A 21,112-nucleotide genomic window follows, 5' to 3' on the forward strand; every position below is an offset into this window, starting at 1 on the left:
TTTAAATTTTTGCACATATTTGTTTCGTATGTTCTTTAAAAAAATCAAATATAAGTCATTAGTTAAATCGATTTGGCAACGAATTGCTGGAAAAACAAAGTTTCCTTCTTTTTTTTTTCTGTATGTGTCTGCTTAGTTTTCCTCTGAAGTGTTCTTTTGTCAGAAATAGTGTAATTAAGAATTTAATGTGCGGTAATTTTCTAGCTTGAAAGAGTATTTAGTTAATTTTCTAAGATGTTTACTTTCATTCGTTGCATTTTTGGCCCACGGCTTTTCAGATTATATAAAAATGAAAGTAACCAGGTAAAGGATGATTTTTGTATACTAATTAATTAAAATTTTGTTCTTTTACCAATGCATTTTGTGCTGATAGAAAATATTCAAAAAATACATGTAATAATAAATCATAGGATTTTCTTTAAATAAAGTTTTTATTTAAATGTCCTATACTTTCATTAATAATTTACTTTTAGTTATTTAAATATCTATAAAGAAGATACTGATATTGTGGCTAATTAATTTAATCTATAATCTTCAAAGAAACTGTCATTTTTTGTTGTATATGCTAAATTAATAGTTATTTGATTCTTATACATGGTTAGTATCTTTAGTTTCTGTTTTTCCATGTGTTTTTATTTTATAGGGAAGAGATTATGTTGGAAATCCAATAGAACATTACAGTGATGGATTTGTCAAAACAGTATTCTTTTCGGTATGTTTAGTGTTGAACATACTTTTATTATTCATTATTTTTTGTCCTGTCTACAAAATCAAATATATATATATATATGTATATACAGTATCAAACTTGAAAATTTTATAGATAAATTCAAAAAATGTATTTTTGTAATTGTCCATTTATACTTAGCATTTCTATGAAGTAAGTTCAGTAATATTTCAATTTAATCTTCCTAATTTTAGAGTTATTTTAAGGATTAGAATTAAAAATAAAATAATTTACATACTGAGAATTCATAGACCAAGTTGAGTTATTTATGTGAAAGTGAAATCAGGTTGCATCTTTATCAAAAGTTGAAACAAAAAAAAGTCAATGTATATTGTTTGTTTTTATTTTTTAAAAAAAGCATTCTATTTTATACCATTCCTTTTTAAATTATAAATTGTTATTTTAAATTAAATCTCAAAAGTAATAGCTATTTTATTAATATTAGTTAAAATATTTATAGAAACCTTCTAATTTCATTTATAATATTTAGTTTTAATTGATTTAATTGATCATAATAATTTTGCGTGATATTTTTTATAGCAATTGCAAAATTTGTTGCTGCAATTTAATGAATTTCTTGTGGTGCAATATTTTATTTTGGAGAGCTGTTCATTGCTGTGAAAGGGACATTCTACCGCTGTCACAAGATAGTTTTCAATGTTGTTGCTTATGCAAATTAACTCTATTTAGTTATATATTAATTATCTTGTTATAAACTTTAATTTTGTGTATTTGTTATTAGCCATATGTTTATAATTTTCGTTCTAAATATTAATTTTGCTATTAATCCCCAAAAAAGTATAGGAAAAATAGTTTATAAAATATGAATTTTTCCTGAAAGAATTGAGGAATTTAAAAAAAAAATTATGATTCTGTATTTTTTTTTAGAAAGTATTAAAAATTTTTTCTTGTGCTAATAGTAAGCCATATGAGATAAGAGTCTATAATATTTTAGAAATTTTATTCCTAGATTACAGATTTATTATTCATTCTGCCCTAAAATCAAAAAATGCTGAATCATATCTTTCAGTACTTTTTTTATACCTTTAATTTGTAATGTTAAAAGTAAAAATTACTTTCGTTTTATATAGTAATTTATGCATATCAATGACTTGAAATTATTTTTCAGTTATCTATGGCCTGGTCGTTAGGATTTTATACCTCGCCTCTCCTTGCAAGCTTCATGTACCGAAGAGGTAAACTGTTTCTTTCAGTCCGACCATTCACCATGCAGTTAAACTGTCATTAGGTGCTTTTTTTTCTGAGTGAGATTATTATAAATAATTTGAAGTAACTTTCCTACTTCCTTTTTCTTCTTGATATGCAGTACTCTGGCTTTCAAATAATGTGGAATACAATTAAATTGTTTGAGTATTTGTAATAAAAGAAAGCGATTAATTTCATATCAAATTTTATTTCTAGAATCATACAAAGTATATTAAGATGGGATTATGGAGTTTTATATTAGATTGTTTTGGTAATCTGATGCTTTTATTTTTTATATTGTATTGCATACTTCTAAAACAAGGCATCATTGTATAATTTCTATTCATATTAGTGTTGAAACTGATGTAACATGGCATATCCTAATTTAATTATAAAAAGCTTATCATATGTATTCTTCTTTGTTGTTGTTATTGAAAGTTATGAACCAAATTTCAAAAGTCAATATTCTAAAGCTCTTTTCAGAAAAGATAGATACATATTTGTATTTTGAATTAAATTTCATACTTTAAAGATCTTTTGTTCTTTTGAATATCAAAATTTAATTGTTTTTTATTTACTATACTTGTTAAAAGAATGCCATTTCTTAAGCATGTGAATTTTACTATTTTTCCTCCTCTCCTAGTTAGCAAATTTTAAATTATGTTTATATTCAAATACAAAAAAATAATCAGTTTTTTTAAATGATTAAATTTATCAAGGAAAAGCTGAAATAAAAACTTGAATAAATGATTGATAAATTATTAGATTTAATAAATATAAAGGTGGGTACTTGAATAAACCTAATATAACACTTTTGTTGTATTATTCGGTGAAAATATTGTATTGTTATTTAGCAATATTTATTAGATATATGCCATTATGTTTTCGAATTTGAATTTTTAAAGTTTATTTGTGAGACAAACGATGAGCTAAAAATTATTAAGAGCAACTAACCTTCTTTTTGCCAAATTTTTACCACTTGAATGCAAAAGAAATAATTTTTTTTTAAATATTTAGCAGTAATTATTCAATGCAATTGTCTCTGTAGAAGATTGTGTTTAAAATATTAAATATTCTCTAATTTTAACAGTATTTCTTGTTAATTTTGTTTCTAAATTTTAAAAGTTGTATTTTATTTTATTTTGAGAGTACTGGTGCAAACATGAATTTCTTTTGCACTGCAAGATTTAATCATTTAATAAGGTCATGCATAATTTATATTAATTCTATTTGAAATGATAATATTATAATTATTGTTTTTATCAATATTATCATTATTACCTGTTGAAATATAATTTTTACTCATTTAAATTTTCAATTAAATCTCTTGGTATAATTTTTTACTAAGATATCAATTTCGTTTAAAATTAAGACTAATAACTAACATGTGCAATTTAAATATTAATTATTAATGTATAATTCTATTGACCAAAGTCAGCATGTTATTATTTGCAGTATAATTTAGGAAATTATTATTTACAGCTTTTATTATAATAGACTGATGAAAATAGTATAATATTACAAATTGCTTTTACATCAGTATTTTTCTGTTTTAAAAAATGTGTATATTTGAAAAAAGATTTTAATATATTGCTTTTGAGAAAATTTTATAAAAGGATTATATTTTTAATCCTGTCCAAAATTTTGCTAAACTGAAAACTTTTAAGTAGATGTGTTATATTTCAATTTATTTTTGCAGGATATTTCACTACTGAAGGAATGGTTACTTTATACAGATTATCAAGTACTGTGGGAATTCTAATTTTTTTTAGCATGTTCATAAGAGGTAAGAAAAAATAATAATTGAACTGTATTAAAAGTTTGGAAGCTAAATATCACGATATATTCATTGTTCTGTTACAGGTTTTATTTTGATTTTTATATTACAGTTACCTCAGATAGATTTTATATATGCATAAATATGTACAAGGTAATGAAAAAAAAAAAGTAATGTGGCCTATATTTAAAAAAAAAAATTTAGCTAAATTAAAAAGTTTGAAATGCTTTTAAAAATTAATAAAATAAACAAAACAAAAGGTCATAACCTTTATCAAATAATTGCCTTCTATCTGACGATTTTCAGATTATGCCAAGATTGCAACATTTTGTTATTTATAATACAATAATCTCGGTGAAAAAATACGAGAGCCATTATAAATCGTATAAATTTCCTATTCATGTTGAATTGTCATAATTTTTCTTTATTCCAGGTCTTGGTAGGATGATGAATTCTGATTATTTAACATTCATTGCTTCATTAGATGCATATAAGCAGCACAGAACAAGGGATTTGAAGGTATGTTTCTCATTTTATAATTAATATTTATTTTTGTGTGTGTTTTATTTTTAATGAAATTGTTGTTTGATTCAAAGATAATCGTCAACCTTTTGAAATTGATTTAGATATTTTATGATACATAAATCAGGTTACAAAATCAAAATACTATATTTTAAATCTTTAATAAATCCCTACTTCATATTTGATTTTTTTTTTTTTTTTTTTTCACATTATCTAGTATCAGATAGGACAGTATGATTTTGATTTCCGTGAATGGCCTGTTGATTTTCGTTGGAATGAGGGTATGATGTAAGTAATTCATGTTTATAGATATTTTTTAATTGTAAAATATTTTAAATGTTCTTAATTATTATAATTATAATCATTTTTTATTAGTGATGCAAGCAAACCAAAAATTTATCTTAATAAAGGAGCTGAAAGAGATGGTATTTTAAGTAAATTGATGGCCTTGCCCTGTGATATTTTGAGGTAAGTACTTCTAAAATATACTTTTCGCAAATATTTTATTTTAATAACTTGATGGTTATTTAAACTTTTTTTTTCTTTTCTTTTTTTAGCTATATAGCAATTCACACTTTTGGAAGAATGATGATCTATCCTGGATCTATAGGTCTACTTAATACTTTCCTTTGTAAGTTTTGAGACTTAATTAACCCTTATGTTCATTTTGTATAGTATACCATACATACAACTTTATAAAAATATACTATTTTAAATAAAAATGTATACAATTTTACTATTTATTTATTACTATTATATTATTTATTATTATAATTTATTACTATTATATTATTATTTATAAATTTATACTATATATATAAATACTATTTTAAATAAAAAATTTCTTCAAAAAAGCAATCTTGCCACGATAAGGGTTAAGTATATGACAAAGCATTTTTATGACATTAGTCTTTTTTAAATCTTTTTTTTTTATTTTCTTATTTTTTGCTAATACTTTTACTGATATAAATATTTTTTAACGTATAATTTTTAAAAATTTTTTTTTTTATTTAGCTCCTATTCTTTTAAAAGGACGATCTAAGTTAGTTGAAGAAGTAAGTATATATTTGTTTTCTTACCTCACATCATGTTTATTCTGTTAGTTTACAGTAGTTTAGTTTTGAATTGCTATTTCATAATTACATTTGAAATAATGAATGTGATAGTGCATGCAGTTTGTAACTTTTGATGAACTGATCTTTTTTGTGACTAAATTGTTAAATTGAGATTATATTTCTAAAGGCACCTAATATCTAATGCCTATTATGTATACAATTTAACCAGTATATTTTATAGAGTTTGTCAGTTTATATATAGTTTCTTCTAAACACTGGTTTGGAAATTTTGTTAGAACTGAGATCAAAATGACAGGATGTATTTGCAGCAAAATTAATCTTAGATTGAAAATTACAGCAAAAATCTGAATAATAAAGTAAGAGAAAAAAGCCACAAGTCATATATGTATTCTAGTTTTTTTTTTTTTTTTTTTTTTTTTTTTTTTTTAGATGTTGAATGATATTCTTATTTAAATTTTTTTATTATTATTGAATATTATTTTATTAAGAAATGTAATGCTAGATTGCTTCTTTTAATGATAAAAATTTGAAAAGAAATATAAATTGAAGTTTTTGTTTAATAAGAATTTGGTTTTATTTTTTTATAAGTTTCCAAATAATTTAAGAATTTGGTCTAATGTTCTTAACTGTGCAATCATGTCAGTGGATGAGTTCTATCTTCCATAAAAGCGTAATCTCTTTTGTTGGTTAATTTATATAAATACATTTAAATGTCTCTTTAAAATTACTGGGTGATTAAAATTTTTGAGTGATAATTTTATAGCACAATGGAGAAAGATTTAAACTTCTGACTGAAGATGGTAATGAAATAGATTCCATGTTTGTGGATCGAAGAAATAATCCTCAGTTTAACAATGGAAATATCCTGGTAAGTTTCTTTTTAATATAACATTACTGTAAATATTTACAGTATCAAATGATGTTTCATTTATAAAAATTCTCTTAAATTTTAAATTAAGTGGAGCAGTTTCTGAAATATAGATATCAACTTTTGCAAATTAATTAATATAATTTTGATTTCTTTTCTTTTCTTATTAATTTTATTCTAAACTTTTCATTTTACTTCAAATATTGTATCACATGGGTTCAACATTTACAAAGAACAGTTTATTAAATTACTGATAGCAAGAGCAGTTCTTTTCATTACAGAAATAGCATCCAAATTCCTTGTTTGCATCTAAGTGTGATACTTTTAAAATTATTCAGAAAAATTAATGACATTTAAATAAAATATTTGCATGTATTTATGAACTTTTGTATCTAATGGTGGTAAATACGTATTTTTAAATTTCAACGAGAAAAGAGGTATGGTAGAATTTCAAGTTTGTAAATTAATTTATATCTTTATAAAGTGGTTAATTATTTTGAAATAAATTATTAAATCATTTCACTGTATTTTAGTATATTATTTTCTTCCTTGTGTACTACAATATAGCATTTACTTTGTTTTAAAGTTTTCATTAAAATTAGCATTCTATGTAATCATTGTTTGTTTTTAAATGCATTGCTAAAATTTTACTGAAAATTTCTTGAGATAATTACATTATTTAAATCATAACTAATACTTTGTATTATTGAATTTTTTGTGTAAATGTGGGAAAGCTAATGCAGTGTTGAATAAATAATTATTGCAATGTATAGAGAATTACTTTCTCTAATCTAATCTAAAGAAGAGCAATTTATTCAGTAAGAACTGGGAAAACTTTATGCTGATATACAGGAGCTGAGAAAGGAATGACTTTTAGCTTTTACTCATGACATGTACATGAGTTACTTTATTTGAAAAAGAATTAACATGAGTCACTTTATTTGAGCAAGGATTAATTTAATTGTCACCTGCATCTTTGACATTCAGCTTACATCATTCAGTTTTCTTGCATAATATGCAGCCTTAATATTTAATGTTATTATTTCAAATTGTTCATTTATTTTATTTTAATCCTGTTTGTTATGTTTATATGAATATCATTTGTTTGTACTTTTAATTTTTAAAAAAATGGCACATTTTAAAATATTTTTTTAAACTAGGAGGATTTTTTTTTTTTTTTTTTTTTTTTTTAATGATGAGTAAATTTTTCAAGTGAAATTGTGAAATTTTCAAAATTAATGCTTCTATCAAGTTTTTCAAAGATCATTTGAAAATTTCAAATAAAGGTATATTTAATTAGTTTTTTAATGATTTTTTTTTCCTTTGATACGGAGGTTACAAAAAAAAGCTCATAGATGGATTTCCTCAATATTTTGTTGAGCCGTATTGGGATTGTAAATAAAAAGTGCTTCTTTTTCTTGTGTTATATGCTTGCATTTATATTGAAAAGACATTCTTGCATTTTGTACCATAGACAGAAAAAAATGCAACATTATATATATATTATTTCAGGTTATTTGTTGTGAGGGCAATGCTGGATTTTATGAATATGGAATCACAGGAACCCCTATTGAAGCTGGTTATTCTGTATTAGGCTGGAATCATCCAGGATTTGCATACAGTACTGTAAGCATGCTGTATTTTCAATTGATATTCAAATTTTTTTTTAATTCTCCTACATATGAGTAATAAATGCATGTATTATAATTAATTTTATTAATGAATGAAAACTAAAAACACATTGGAAATGCATAAACCTTAGAAAAGCATTCATAAATGCACTTAAAATTGCAAATTAATTTAATGAGATTACAAAATTTGTACATAGTTAAGGTATTTTTATCATTAATAGCTTGAATAATATATTTCTTTAAACAATTTTCTGATTTTGTTTAATAAATAAATTTTAAATTCCAGTTTATAACCTAGTGAATCTCAAACTAAGATTATACAACACAAGATACTATGTGTATATATATATATATAGAGAGAGAGAGAGAGAAAGATTTGGCGATAACTTTGTAGTTAATCATTTTTTTTATTTGAAAATATGAGATTTATTTTATGTATCAATCTGTTTATTCCATTCTTATTATTTAAAAGGTCATTTTAATCTTTTAAAAATGTATGCTTTTTCTTTTGACATTTTTAAAAAATAAATAAAACTTCAAAAATTGGTCATTTCAATTTCTTCTAAATGTGTTTACCATTAAAATTAAATATATTTTACTCTTATTCATTTTTGAAAACTATTAAATGCTAATTTTTTTTTTAAAATATGTATCTGACTTCAAAAACAAAATCAACAGTATGCATAAAAGTTTTAAGAGGTATGAAGTGTTATTGATGAGGACAATTTGAAAGCATATGTATTTATTTGACTTCTGACTATTGTGGCTGATACTTATTTGAATTTACAACAAAAATACATTAATTTCTTAAAAGTATACAAATAATAAAGACAAAGATACATAATTCAGTATTTTCAACTGTGAGAATGGAGTAGCTCTGCATTACTATTGTGAGTTGAAGGTCTATCTGATGGAATTCTAATAATAATGGTTAATAGAATTCTAACAAGCAAATGGTTATCATGAAAAAAATAAATATTGGACTCCCTTCAACAACCATGTATTGACAATTAGATGGATTTATTTTTCTGAAGATAAATGAAATAGAATTTTTATTGTTACAGTACCAAATAATGAGTTGGGCCACTGAGAAAAAATATGCCTGAATGCCAATTAGCATGCTTACAGTTATTTACAATTCTATTAATTAAATAACTTTTGATAATGGACAAAATGTATTAATGAACAATGAATATCTGACTTTCGTTATTCTTTGTTTTTAAGTAATAGTTTTTCACATATATTCAGGGCTATTCTATATATTTTATTTATTGTATTAAGTGATTGTTTGAAAATACTTTTGATGATTTTTTTTATCATTATTACCTTTTGGTTTTGGTAGTTATGGAGATTTTAAGAAATCTTCAAGAAACAGAATAATACAAAATACAGTTGTGGAGTTCTTTAAGTACTGAGTAAATTGTTCTTTTCAGGGTCTACCTTTTCCATCTCAAGAATTGAAAGCTATGGATGTAGTTATGCAATTTGCTCTTACCAAACTAGGTTTCAAAATGGAAAATGTTGTTTTATATGCTTGGTCCATAGGCGGATTTAGTGCTACTTGGGCTGCTATGAATTATCCTGATGTAAAAGGCTTAGTAAGTAATTATTCAATATTAAAGATTTGAAAATTATAAATTTAAGACAGGAAAAAATAGGTGCTTTGTATGTAATGTATGCATGCAAAATCATTTACTAAATTATAAGAATATACATTGACAGTGAAATATTTCTTTACTATATAAATAATAGTTTATCCATTGTAATTTGTAATAACGCATGTGATTCCTTCCTTTAAAATCTTAAAAAAGGGTAATTGAAAGTATCTTAATTCATTTTTACCTCATTTTAAACTGTTAAAAACATCAGCAGTTAAAATAAACTGATAATCTTCTGATGGTAATTCCTAGACAATCTCTGATTTAAAAGGAATTCAAAATTGACTCACTTCAGTCAATTATTTTTTAGGTTTATTTTTATATTACAAACTGCTGACTATAATTTGACTACATATTATCAATAAGTTTAAAATAATTAGATAAACTGAAGAACCAGTCTCCTCATCATCAATTATTTGTATGATTGCACTAATTTTCTGCATTGTGAATCCTAACTAGGTTGTCAGTAGCCATCTGCTCCTTTGCCACTCCCCATATTCAAGAGAAACCTTCAATGCACATTTTTCATGGGGATGAAAATCATAATATGGCCCTCCACTTCTAACTACTATACTAATTTCATCAGTTTTTATTTTATTTGAAAACTCATGGCATTTAGAGCTATTCTTACTACTTTTAAAAAAAAACAATGAAGGAAGATCCAGTTATATAATAAATGCATAAAGCCACTAACATCAGTTTTTTCTGATGTTAGAATAATTTAAATTTTCTTTTAATTAAAAAAATTATCTGGAATTGTATTTTATTTATGATTGATTTATGAAAAATTGTAATGATTTTCTCTAAAAGCATCGTGTATAAGTTTTGGATAATTTTTAATTTTATTTATTACATTACTTTCAACAAAAATGGAGTATTTTCAAAATGTAGGAAATAACTTTTAATAGCAAATTTTAATTTTTCTAAATAAGTTAATAATAATGTTATTTATTAATGAAAATAATTGAAAGATTTGAAATTCATATGTTTGTATAAATTTTTCTTAAAATAATTTTCTATTCAGTGGTTTTCTGAGATTGTATTAATTATGATTAATCAAGGTAATCTAGTACCGACTTTTTTAAATTATGCAATCTAAACAAATGTCAGTATGATTTGAATTTAGTACCAATCTTTTGTTTATTTTAAAGTATTTTATGAAAAAGACATTAGAGGCCAGGACAAGGAAGATAAAAATATTTTGTTCATCAGAGTGGATCCATAGAGATAAAACATTCTGAAACACCTATTCTGGGAAAATACAAACTTAATCGTACTCCTGGCACCATTTGCTCTTGCTAAAGCATCAATGACAAATGTGAAGAGAAAAGAAACCATTGTAGCCTGAGTGAGATTAACCTCATTACACACTCTTTTATAGAGAGGAGGATTCAAAATATGTTCCTTCCATACATGGTTTCCTTCTCCTAAAACTTCAAATTTAAAAAGGGGGGGGGGGAGATAAATTATTTTAGAATATACTACTCATTCAGAATGCCAAAGATAAATGAAAAGATGAAAGATCATATTGGTATGAAGATGTAAATATTGTTTTTCTCATTTCTCCTCATTCTTTATCATATTTCAATATGTAGAGTCAAATTAATTATTATTCTGGTGACTGTTAATTCATTAAGTTGTTTAGAATGCATTTCTTATTTTTTCAAAAGTTTTGCTCAAGATAATTTTGCTCTGAAAAAAATTAACTATTTCTTATATTCTGTTTCAAAAAATACTTAGCATAAATATTTATATACACTGAATAAAATTACTGAATTCAAAGTATACTAATTATTATCAAAAATTAATTAAGCTAATTTAAATCAACCAATTCAGAAATTAGGAAAATATTCTTAATAAAAACTATTAATTATCATGATTAAAAATATATGAAATTATTTTATGTGAAAATGTCTTACCTGGTTCATCTAAATTGCAAGTGCAGGTGTGTATATTCAGAGTCCCTAACAAATTTATTCCATATTTGGTTGAATATTTAAATTTATTGCAGCTAATATGCATGCTCGAGATTTCTGTAACTGTGTGAAAGAATAGAATACATTTCTCTGGCAGGATTAGCAGCATTCAATCTGTGGAAGTAGCATGGTGGTATTTAGTCAACCATATTCATTTGTTGTTCAATATTCAACAATATGTTCACCATCATATTGTTGAATGGTTTGTTTATTATTTGAGAAACTGTGAGCTTATTCAAAGTAGATTAGAGAATTTGTTTAAGCAATGAAGTGCTCAAAATCCATATTTAATACAAATTGGACAAGATAAAAAAAATCAATTCTGATTTTGCTGGATTGGTTCAAGGAGTCCCGCAAAATCTGTTTGTTGTATATTGTTCAGTTTGTAAGATAATAAGTTTATTAAATCTGGGAAAGCAGGCATTTACTAGTCATTGCAAAAGAAAAACACATACAAGACTGCATGCCTGTTCAAAAGAGTCATCTAAAGGGAATACTGAAAGCGGTGACACATCAAATTTAATGTCTAAAAATGAACCAATTTTGAACTTTTTTGTTCAAGAACAATTATTTATTGCTGAATTTTTATGGGCATTAAAACTTGTTGTGTCACATTTGTCCTTTAATGCATTCACTGATATATCATAAATGTTTTCACATATGTTCACTAAAATAAATAGCTAAAAAATATACATCAGGCCATATAGAAATGACAGCCTTATTTGTTATAGATTAGATCCATTAGTTCCAAAACTAATGGCTGAAAAATATGTAGAAGTTGCAGAAATTTCACCAAATATTTGAATTGGCAAAAATGAATAAATAAAAAAAAGTAATCTTGCTCTTTTATGTTTTTGTTAAGTAGTCATTAAATGAGTTGTATCATGATAACAAAAATGCTTTGTGTTTTATTTCATCTGAGTCCTTAATTTTGTGTGACTTACAGTTAAAGAGCATGAGAGGTAATATATTCCCCACCCCATAATATTTAAATTTTGACTTGCTAAATTCTAGATAACAAATAAAAAGAAATTGTTTTTTTCTGTATGTAAATAAGAACCTTCTTTTAATATGCTATTTTGAGTAATGTTAAATTGTCGCTTCTTTTCCTTGCTTTTTCCACTCCTTAAAAACATACCCCATAATAATTAATATTATTAGTGCTATTTGCACATTTTCTCATATTTTGAATATATGTACTTAGAAAATACAGGGAATCCAATCCAATATATATAACTCTCTTTTGCTTATATTAAAAAGCATTTTAACTAAATATTAATTGCAAAAAGTGTTTGTTGAATTAAATTCTTATAAAGTTTTCTTAATTCTGATAATATTTTCAGGTTTTGGATGCAACATTTGATGATCTTGTAACTTTAGCTATTCCAAGGATGCCTGTTAGCTGGAGTAAGGTTTATTTCTATTAAAATATTAGATATATCTTTTATCCTCTCTCCATCTTCTTCTCATTTTGCAATTACAGTAATGTTTGCTTAACATAGCAAATGCCATGTTCATCATTGAGGGTCAGAATTTGATTTTCCAAATTAAGCTCCTGCTTATGTATTATCAAAGCAAAATGCTTATTAATGAATTAGCATTATTTAGATGAGTGTACAGAGTCTTATATAGAATTAAATTGTTAAAAATTTGTTTCAGTTAAAGAGAAAACATATTGATTTTTATCTAAAGATATATTATCAGTAGCAGAAATCTGATTAAAATATATATAATGGCTGAAGTTGTTAATATGTTGCTTCATTTTATTTCAAATAGGCAGTTGAAATTTCTATACCTATATAGATCTATATGTTAAATTAAACATTTTTGCATGAAGCATTTTTATCCAAATATATAAGGTACTTTGTGGTCTCTTTCTTTATATATATATATATAGAGAGAGAGAGAGAGAGAGAGTAATGTGATTAAAACAGATTTTCTCATCCCTTTTGCCTATAGCATTTAGGCATTTCTAGATTTCTAGTCAGTTACATGAAATTGTGACTTGAAATATAGCATAGAGAGCAGAAAAAACATCTTTAGAAGTTTGATAATAAATAAAAAAAAATATATCTTGAGAGTTTGATTGTTGAGATATGTTTGGACGTTACATATACAGTGTGTATGTATAATAATATAATGTGTAATTGCACCTTGTATTCCATAAAAATATTTCTGCAATCAAATACCAATTTATATTAACAAATTGAGATTTCTAATTATGTATTTTTCTATTAAAAATATTTAAATGTAAAGAATTTATTCTGGCCAATTAATAAAATAATTTTCATTTTAAATCAGTTAAAAAGAAACTTACTTGTATTTTTTCTGGAAGTCCTTTAATTTCTTCATTGCTTTTAAATTTTAATTATTTTTTTAATTTCCAAACAAAGCATTTTATAATATTTTTTTATATTAATAGGCATTTTAACGTGCATCTCTTATATGCATTGATATTCTTTGTTCTAATTAAAGTTCTTATAACTGTTGGAAATAGAAGAGAGGGTTGTGGCTTTCAATTCTTAAAACGAGGGATCAGAACGTTTGCATGAATCTGAATTTTAATCCCCTAGTATTTCTCCAAATGTCTATTAATTATAAATCTTCATGCTTTATGAATCTTTTATTATATGCTTGTATATTTTAAAATTATACATGTATAATTTGATGTCCAGTGCATATAAAATTTAACTTTTCTTCATTTAACTGATTAAAGTGAAAATTTAATGATATTTTAATTTTAAACTAATGGCTAGAAAGTATTTTTTAATAGATTAAATGAGAAAGCAAATTTTTGTAATTTTTTATTTAGTTGTAAAGATCTAACTTTTTGATTTAAATCTAATATATAAAATTCTCGTGTCACAGTTTTCGTTGCCATACTCCTCCGAAACGGCTTGACCGATTTTGATGAAATTTTTTGTGCTTATCCGGTATCTATGAGAATCGGCCAACATATATTTTTCATCCCCCTAAATGTTAGGGGTAGTCAATTATTAATTAAAAACTAACTTTCCCGCCAAAAAAATCTTCCATTTTCCCCACCGCCAACTTTTCCGCCAAAAAAATCTTTGATTTTCCCCAACGCCAAATGATTTAGGCTTTAGTTCTTTTTTTCTCCCAACAGTAATGAGGCTAGGGTTAAGATTTTTCGGCGGATTATTTCAAACGATTCTGTTTATTTTCTTAATGTTTTATGCATTTAAAATGAAACATTGTTAATGAATCCATGTTTCAGATTCATTCTGAAGTACTTTTGAATTAAAATAGCACAGAATAAAGGAAATTAAAAATGTCTAATCTTCATAGCGTTACCCCAACTGGCGTAGAAAAATTCACGCATTTGCGTTACGTAAAAGGCGAAGAAAATTCACGCATGCGCACAGTGTACTGATCGTTGGCATGGCAACCATTATCAACGGACGATTTAAATTACTTTTAGGTTAGTTGTATGCTTTTGTAAGTAAATTGTATTTATGTTAGTTATATATTTTTTGTATATGCTTATAGTTTTAAGTACATTGTTTTTTAAGTAGTTTATTTTAACCTGTTTACAATGATTTAAATTATTTTTAGGTTAGTTGCATGCTTTTGTAATTAAATTGTATTTACGTTAGTTATATATATATATTTTATATATGCTTATAGTTTTAAGTACGTCGTTTTTTAAGTAGTTTTTTTTAACCTGTTTTCAATGATTTAAATTATTTTTAGGTTAGTTGCATGCTTTTGTAATTAAATTGTATTTATGTTAATTATATATATTTTTTATATATGCTTATAGTTTCAAGTACATCGTTTTTTAAGTAGTTTTTTTAAACCTGTTTTCGACAGATTATTTTAAACGATTCATTTTATTTTCTGAGTGTTTGATGCATTTAAAATGAAACATTGTTAATGAATTGATCCATTCATGATGAATCTGAGAAAATTTTGTTGACAAATTCTTGAGATATTACATAAATTAAGAAAGATATTCTTTAGTGCCCATAAAGTTTAAACGCTCAGTGACTCTATTATCAGTAATCATATTATTAAAAAAAATGCTTTGTTTCAGTAAAAAAATATTATTATATTAATTGCAGATTAATCCTTTACACTTTAATTTAAAGCATAAATTCTACGAGGGGTAACAGAAAATTAGAGAGATACATATCACGTTATGACTGAAGGCCTTTATAATATTATGAGTGAATTATATGACTATCAAAATTTGAAGTTTTAAAATATTTTGCTGAAGAATCTATTAAAGTTGGAATTGCATAAAATATTTAATTATTAAAATTTTAACGAACACTAAGATTGGCGAACCGGCTGGTCGCCAAAGGCGGCTAGTTTCTTTATAATTTTATTCCTGTTAGTTTATACATCTAAATTGGTTTTTCTGTCCTTATTTAATATCTGTTACTTATATATGTATTTTTTTCTTTTTAGAGCCATTGGTTGTGAGGACAATAAGAACTTACATGAATCTTAACAATGCAGAGCAGTTATGCAAGTAGGTTTTGCATGCTGATTAAAGTATGCTTTCATGTTATTATAATAGCAATGATTAGATAATTGATGTAAAGTTTGTATTAATGAAAATATTTCTAAGAATATGTTTTAATGAAGCTTAAAGTTTCAATCTGTTTTAACTTTTTACTTTTCCACTTAATATGATAGTAAATTATAAATTGTATCAAAGAAATGTGAAATTTAAAAATACATCCGGTATAACTAATAATAAGTACTTTATATTTTATTGTAAAATTCAAACGTACATCATTTTGAGGTTTTCCTTTGCCTGTATGTTACTGTATTTCAACAAGAACATGTTTGTACATATATTCTCTTGCACAATTCTCTTATTCTATATCTCATGTTTCCATGCTTTTTTACATTAAAATAAAAGAATGCTCAATATTTCTTTGTTACATTTATGATGAAGAGAAGATAGTGTTGTATTCCTCTTATGTTTTTAAAGTATTCTTTTTATAATTTGCAATTTTTATGTGCTTTATGAACACACACACATTATGACTATCATTATACTAATCATGTTTATATTGCTACGTTCCATTGCTACCACTTCAAGTAAAGGAGATAGCTAGTTTTGAAATAGATTTCAGATTAGAAACTTTGATGGGTAAAACATTTGGAAAGGGAGGTGGGGAGGGCGGCTAATTCATACATCCTCATTTTCAAGGCATCTCTTTATGCATGTATAGAAACGAATTTCTTTTCTATTGCTAATATGTAATTTTTATTTATAGATATCCTGGTCCAGTAATTCTTATACGTAGAACAAAAGATGAAATCATATCTACAAAGCAAGTATTTTTTTAATCACATATGTTTATTTAAAAGTCAGTGAATGTTTAGTATTTATTTCAAATATTTGTAAAGAATGGTATAAATGTATGTGCATGTAAAAAATTTTATAAAATAAAAATGTTCCAGTAAAATAAAAATTTCTTTAAGTATGTATTGAAAAATTCTGTAATAGAATGTTCTGATTAATAGAATTTTTTTTCTCTCTTTTTTAGAGCTTCTAGATCCATTCAAACAAATAGAGGAAATGATCTCCTTATAAAGTTGTTGCAAACTAGGTAAATTCACCCCTTTCTTTTTAGTTAGAAAATATATTAATGTAAGCTCTAAACATAAATGATAACTGTATAGTTAATTTTTTTATAAAATGAGGAGAATGCAAGGATTGTCAACTTTAAAATTTTACTTTTTTGCTAATTTTCTCAAACAGTTTCAGATAACAAATTTTTGTTTATCAAGATACGTTTTTTGCTTTCATTTTTTTAAATTATATTTTTTTGATAATTAGTCATTTACTTTTTTAATAATCAATTATGGCATAAAATTAGTACCTTAAAATGTCTTGCTTACAGTTTCAGGTTTTACTTTACTAAGTCAGAAAATGTATAATTAATAATATATAAATATATTAAAAATCTGATAATTTTTAAAAATCTGTTGGGAAATATTTTTTGTCAAAATATTTTGTTAAAATATTAAAATGATCTGTTTTGTTTGTCCATTAAAAGACATCAATTAATCTTCTAAAGAATATTTCATTTTCATTAAATGGAGCAATTTCCTCTAATAAAAATGTTGGAAACTATTTTAGGTATCCAAATTTAGTAAATAATGACACTCTTTGGGCTCTGAAGGAATGGTTAGCTGGTGACAAAAACCATCAAAGTAAGTTTACTATCTTTATTATTACTAAATATATTTTTCCAAGTTAATTAAAAATTGTGTTTTCTGTCTAGAAAAGCAATGACTTCTTTTAGCAAAACATCATGGTAAAATTATACTGCCGTTTTCATAATTTTTTCACTTTTTAAGTCACACTTTAATAATTTTTTCTGGAAACATAATCACTTATAAGTTTTAGTGCTAGTAAAAATGCTTCCTATGCTTCGTATTTGTTATGCTATTTTCATTCATTATATTGAATTTCATTCGCTGTATTGATAAATCCATGAACATATTATTATGCATATTTTATGTTTTTATTAATTGATACTGAGTAAAGAAACTGTGAAAAAAAATTATTTACTTCTTTTCATTCATATATATATAGCTATTGATTAATTTTTTAAGAATATACTTCATGACTAACAATAAAGCTTTATGCAGTCTAAAAATAAACACCTTATTTTCTTTTGCTTTGCTTATCACTGTATCCCATAGCAGCAAGAATGAATTCTAAATTTCTTGTCTTGTGGTTTATTATAAAATCATAAAATTTTGTATTTTACTACATAGAAATTATCCAAATTAATAAAAAGTATACTAAGTTTGTGTTTCCTTTCTTTTATTCGAAAAAAAATTGCTATTAAACCTTCATATTAAGCAGTGCCATTGTTTATTTGGATTCTTAGAATAAGAAAAATGATATTCATTAAAAGCAAAATAAATAATTTTCAGGTGTTCTTTGGTCTCAGCAAGGAGTTGAAGAAGATTTGTGTAATGCAACTATAATGTCCTACATAGAAGAAAATGGGGCAGATTTCCCTTTGATGATAGGTAAATAAAATTATTTTTTTATTTTAGAAATTATTATTATTATTCATTTTTTATTATCTTTTACCAACATGATAGTATTTGGTGGATATAAAATTTAGTGTGTTAATAAAAATATTAGAATTATAAAGAATTAGAACATCTTCTAGCCAGCAGTAAAATCAGATACTTGAAGGAAAGTTGATACTCTTTTGTATTTATGATTGCTTTAACATAGCACTTTAATACGCTCTATATTAAAGTACTGAATGTTTGGAAATTTCCTTTAACCTATTGCACTCAGAATACTTATCATGTAAAAAAAATGTTAAAATGTAGATGTAATTTAAACATCCCCTCCTTCATCTATTTACTAAAAATACAGTCAGTTAAGTGTATAAAAGATCTGTATGAATTGTTTTTGCTGCTTCTTTATAGTGATTTTAATTTGGGAAGAATATGGCTCAGATTTTTTTTTTCATCTGGAGATTATATTTCCAAAATGAAAAATAGTGTTCATTAGTATAAAAAAAAAAAAAACCATTCTTTGGAAAATATATTACATTTGCCAGTAATCTGAGAAAAAAAAATTTTTTAATTGTGTAAAAAGTTGTTTTTTGTACATTTTTGTAGTTTTTTTTTTTTTTTTTTTAATAAATAAACCATTGCTAACTTATTTTTATGAGGGATTATTCAATTTCCCTTAAGGTTGTAAGTATCACAAAATTCCAATTAGAATGCCACATGGTATAAAAATTACATTATATTTCCTCAAACTATGTTATATCAATATTATAATAGGTAATAATTTGGTATGATTAATTTTTGTGTGTGTGTTTTGCAACTATAATTGCTTATTACACAATCATCAATATAGATAGCAGTGCAAATTATATCATCTGCTATGGTATAACTAAGATAAATTCATGAAATTATCAATTCCTAAGTTGGGGGGAAATAAGAGATTTAGAATTAGAAATATCTACCTACATTATTAAGGATTTTGTTATTGCAATAGTAATCAACATATTAGGGCAAAATAAAATTTCTTAACTATATAATGAACCAGTTACTTTTCTAAAAGACATTGATAAAATAAATACTATCTATTATAGAAATTCTCAAAGTACTTTTGATTTATCTGCAATGAAAAAATATAATAGTCTTTATATTAAAGTTATTTTATCTACAAGAAGAATGCAAAATTTCATTGAATTCTAAGCATTAGAATTAGTTATGTTCTGGTTGCAACTAAAATTTTTATACTATTTAGAATACTAAAAATAGTCGTATTTCAAACATTCATATAGTAAATATCAACATTAGTACATTTTATTTTTTAGGATATGCAAACAAAAAGATATAATCAGTAGTACATTTTTTGTTTAGAGTGACAACTAAATATTTTGTGAACCTAGACATCAAAAGAGCATAGTTTTTCTCTGCTGAGTTATTTAATTTTAAGACCATGTAATAATCGTGCAGACTTACCTGTATGAATAAGAGGAATGCTTCAAAAATGTTTGTCTGTTTCTTTAGCATTTATTATAGATGTCATGCATTAATTACTATTTAAGAAAGACAGATAAGATTCATCATTTTAGTATATATTTTCTTATATTCTTCATAAAATTAGAACGGTAGTTGATATTTATATATATATTAATTAGAAATTTTTGTTTCTAAATATTTTATGAATCAAATTATCAATTAATGCTTCTGACCATTGTTTTATTCTCAAAATTGCAAACTAATATTTATATACAAATGGTTTTTTACTATAAGAATGATTTTTTTTTTATCGTGCAGGTGAACATATGTCATCCGATATGAAAGTACAGTTAGTATTATATCTTGTGAGTATCTGGATATATTATTTCATAAATATTTTTATGCTGATTTTATTCATTTGATATAATTTGGAATATGAATTTGTTTATTTTTGTAGGCTGAAAAATATATGGTTGATTTTGACTCAACGCATTGCGTTCCACTGCCAGGTCGAGCATTTCAATTACCTTGGGATTTTTCTCGCCTGTCTATAAATGGATCATCATCAGAACAGCAGTCACATATATAACTGTATTTACAACTGTTATGTTAGAATTTTGCAGCTGCTGTAGATGTGAATATTTGTTTAATGACAATGCATTGAAAAGTGCTGGTAAATTGCAAAAAATGCTGTTATCACATTCCATGTCTTCTAAAATTCATTCTCATAAATTCCATCAATATGTTTTTTTGATGTTATTAGTTAATGTTATCACTGCCAGCATTTACACTGTTTCTATATAAAGTAGTAAATTATCTTGAAATAGATACTACTCTCTGTTGTATAATTTCTTATGAGAACAAAACCAAAATAATATTCATCAAATTTGAACAAAACAAGTATTTATTTAAGACTGGAATTGTCCATATGTAAGTATATTCTAAATATTAACAAAAATAGCCATTCTTTTATTTATATATATATATATATATATATATATATATATATATATATATATATATATATATATATATATATATATAATGAATGAAATTTGGTTAAAAGGGTTGAATATTCATTTTGTTTAGGCAAACTTAATGCAAATTGTTCAGTATTAATTAATTTTAAAAAAATTAATAATTTTGTATTTACAGATTTCCTAATAAGGTGAATT

The 21,112-nt window shown here is 24.5% G+C and overlaps 1 protein-coding gene across 1 annotated transcript; it reads left to right on the forward strand.

Moving 5' to 3' along the window:
• Positions 1 to 99: 99 nt before the first annotated feature.
• Positions 100 to 20,765, forward strand: LOC129981073 (phosphatidylserine lipase ABHD16A-like). Its single transcript, XM_056091719.1, has 20 exons — positions 100 to 303; positions 644 to 712; positions 1,857 to 1,923; positions 3,633 to 3,719; positions 4,144 to 4,229; positions 4,450 to 4,520; positions 4,608 to 4,700; positions 4,790 to 4,863; positions 5,247 to 5,287; positions 6,072 to 6,176; positions 7,689 to 7,802; positions 9,241 to 9,405; positions 12,785 to 12,848; positions 15,876 to 15,939; positions 16,697 to 16,753; positions 16,970 to 17,032; positions 17,566 to 17,639; positions 18,372 to 18,470; positions 20,256 to 20,302; positions 20,395 to 20,765. Exons 1-20 carry the CDS (start codon positions 235 to 237, stop codon positions 20,524 to 20,526), a joined length of 1,641 nt encoding a protein of 546 aa, XP_055947694.1. The 5' UTR covers positions 100 to 234; the 3' UTR covers positions 20,527 to 20,765.
• The last annotated feature ends 347 nt before the right edge of the window (positions 20,766 to 21,112 follow it).

This window comes from Argiope bruennichi, chromosome 8 (genome assembly GCF_947563725.1).
Source record: "Argiope bruennichi chromosome 8, qqArgBrue1.1, whole genome shotgun sequence".
Lineage (NCBI taxonomy): Eukaryota > Metazoa > Arthropoda > Arachnida > Araneae > Araneidae > Argiope > Argiope bruennichi.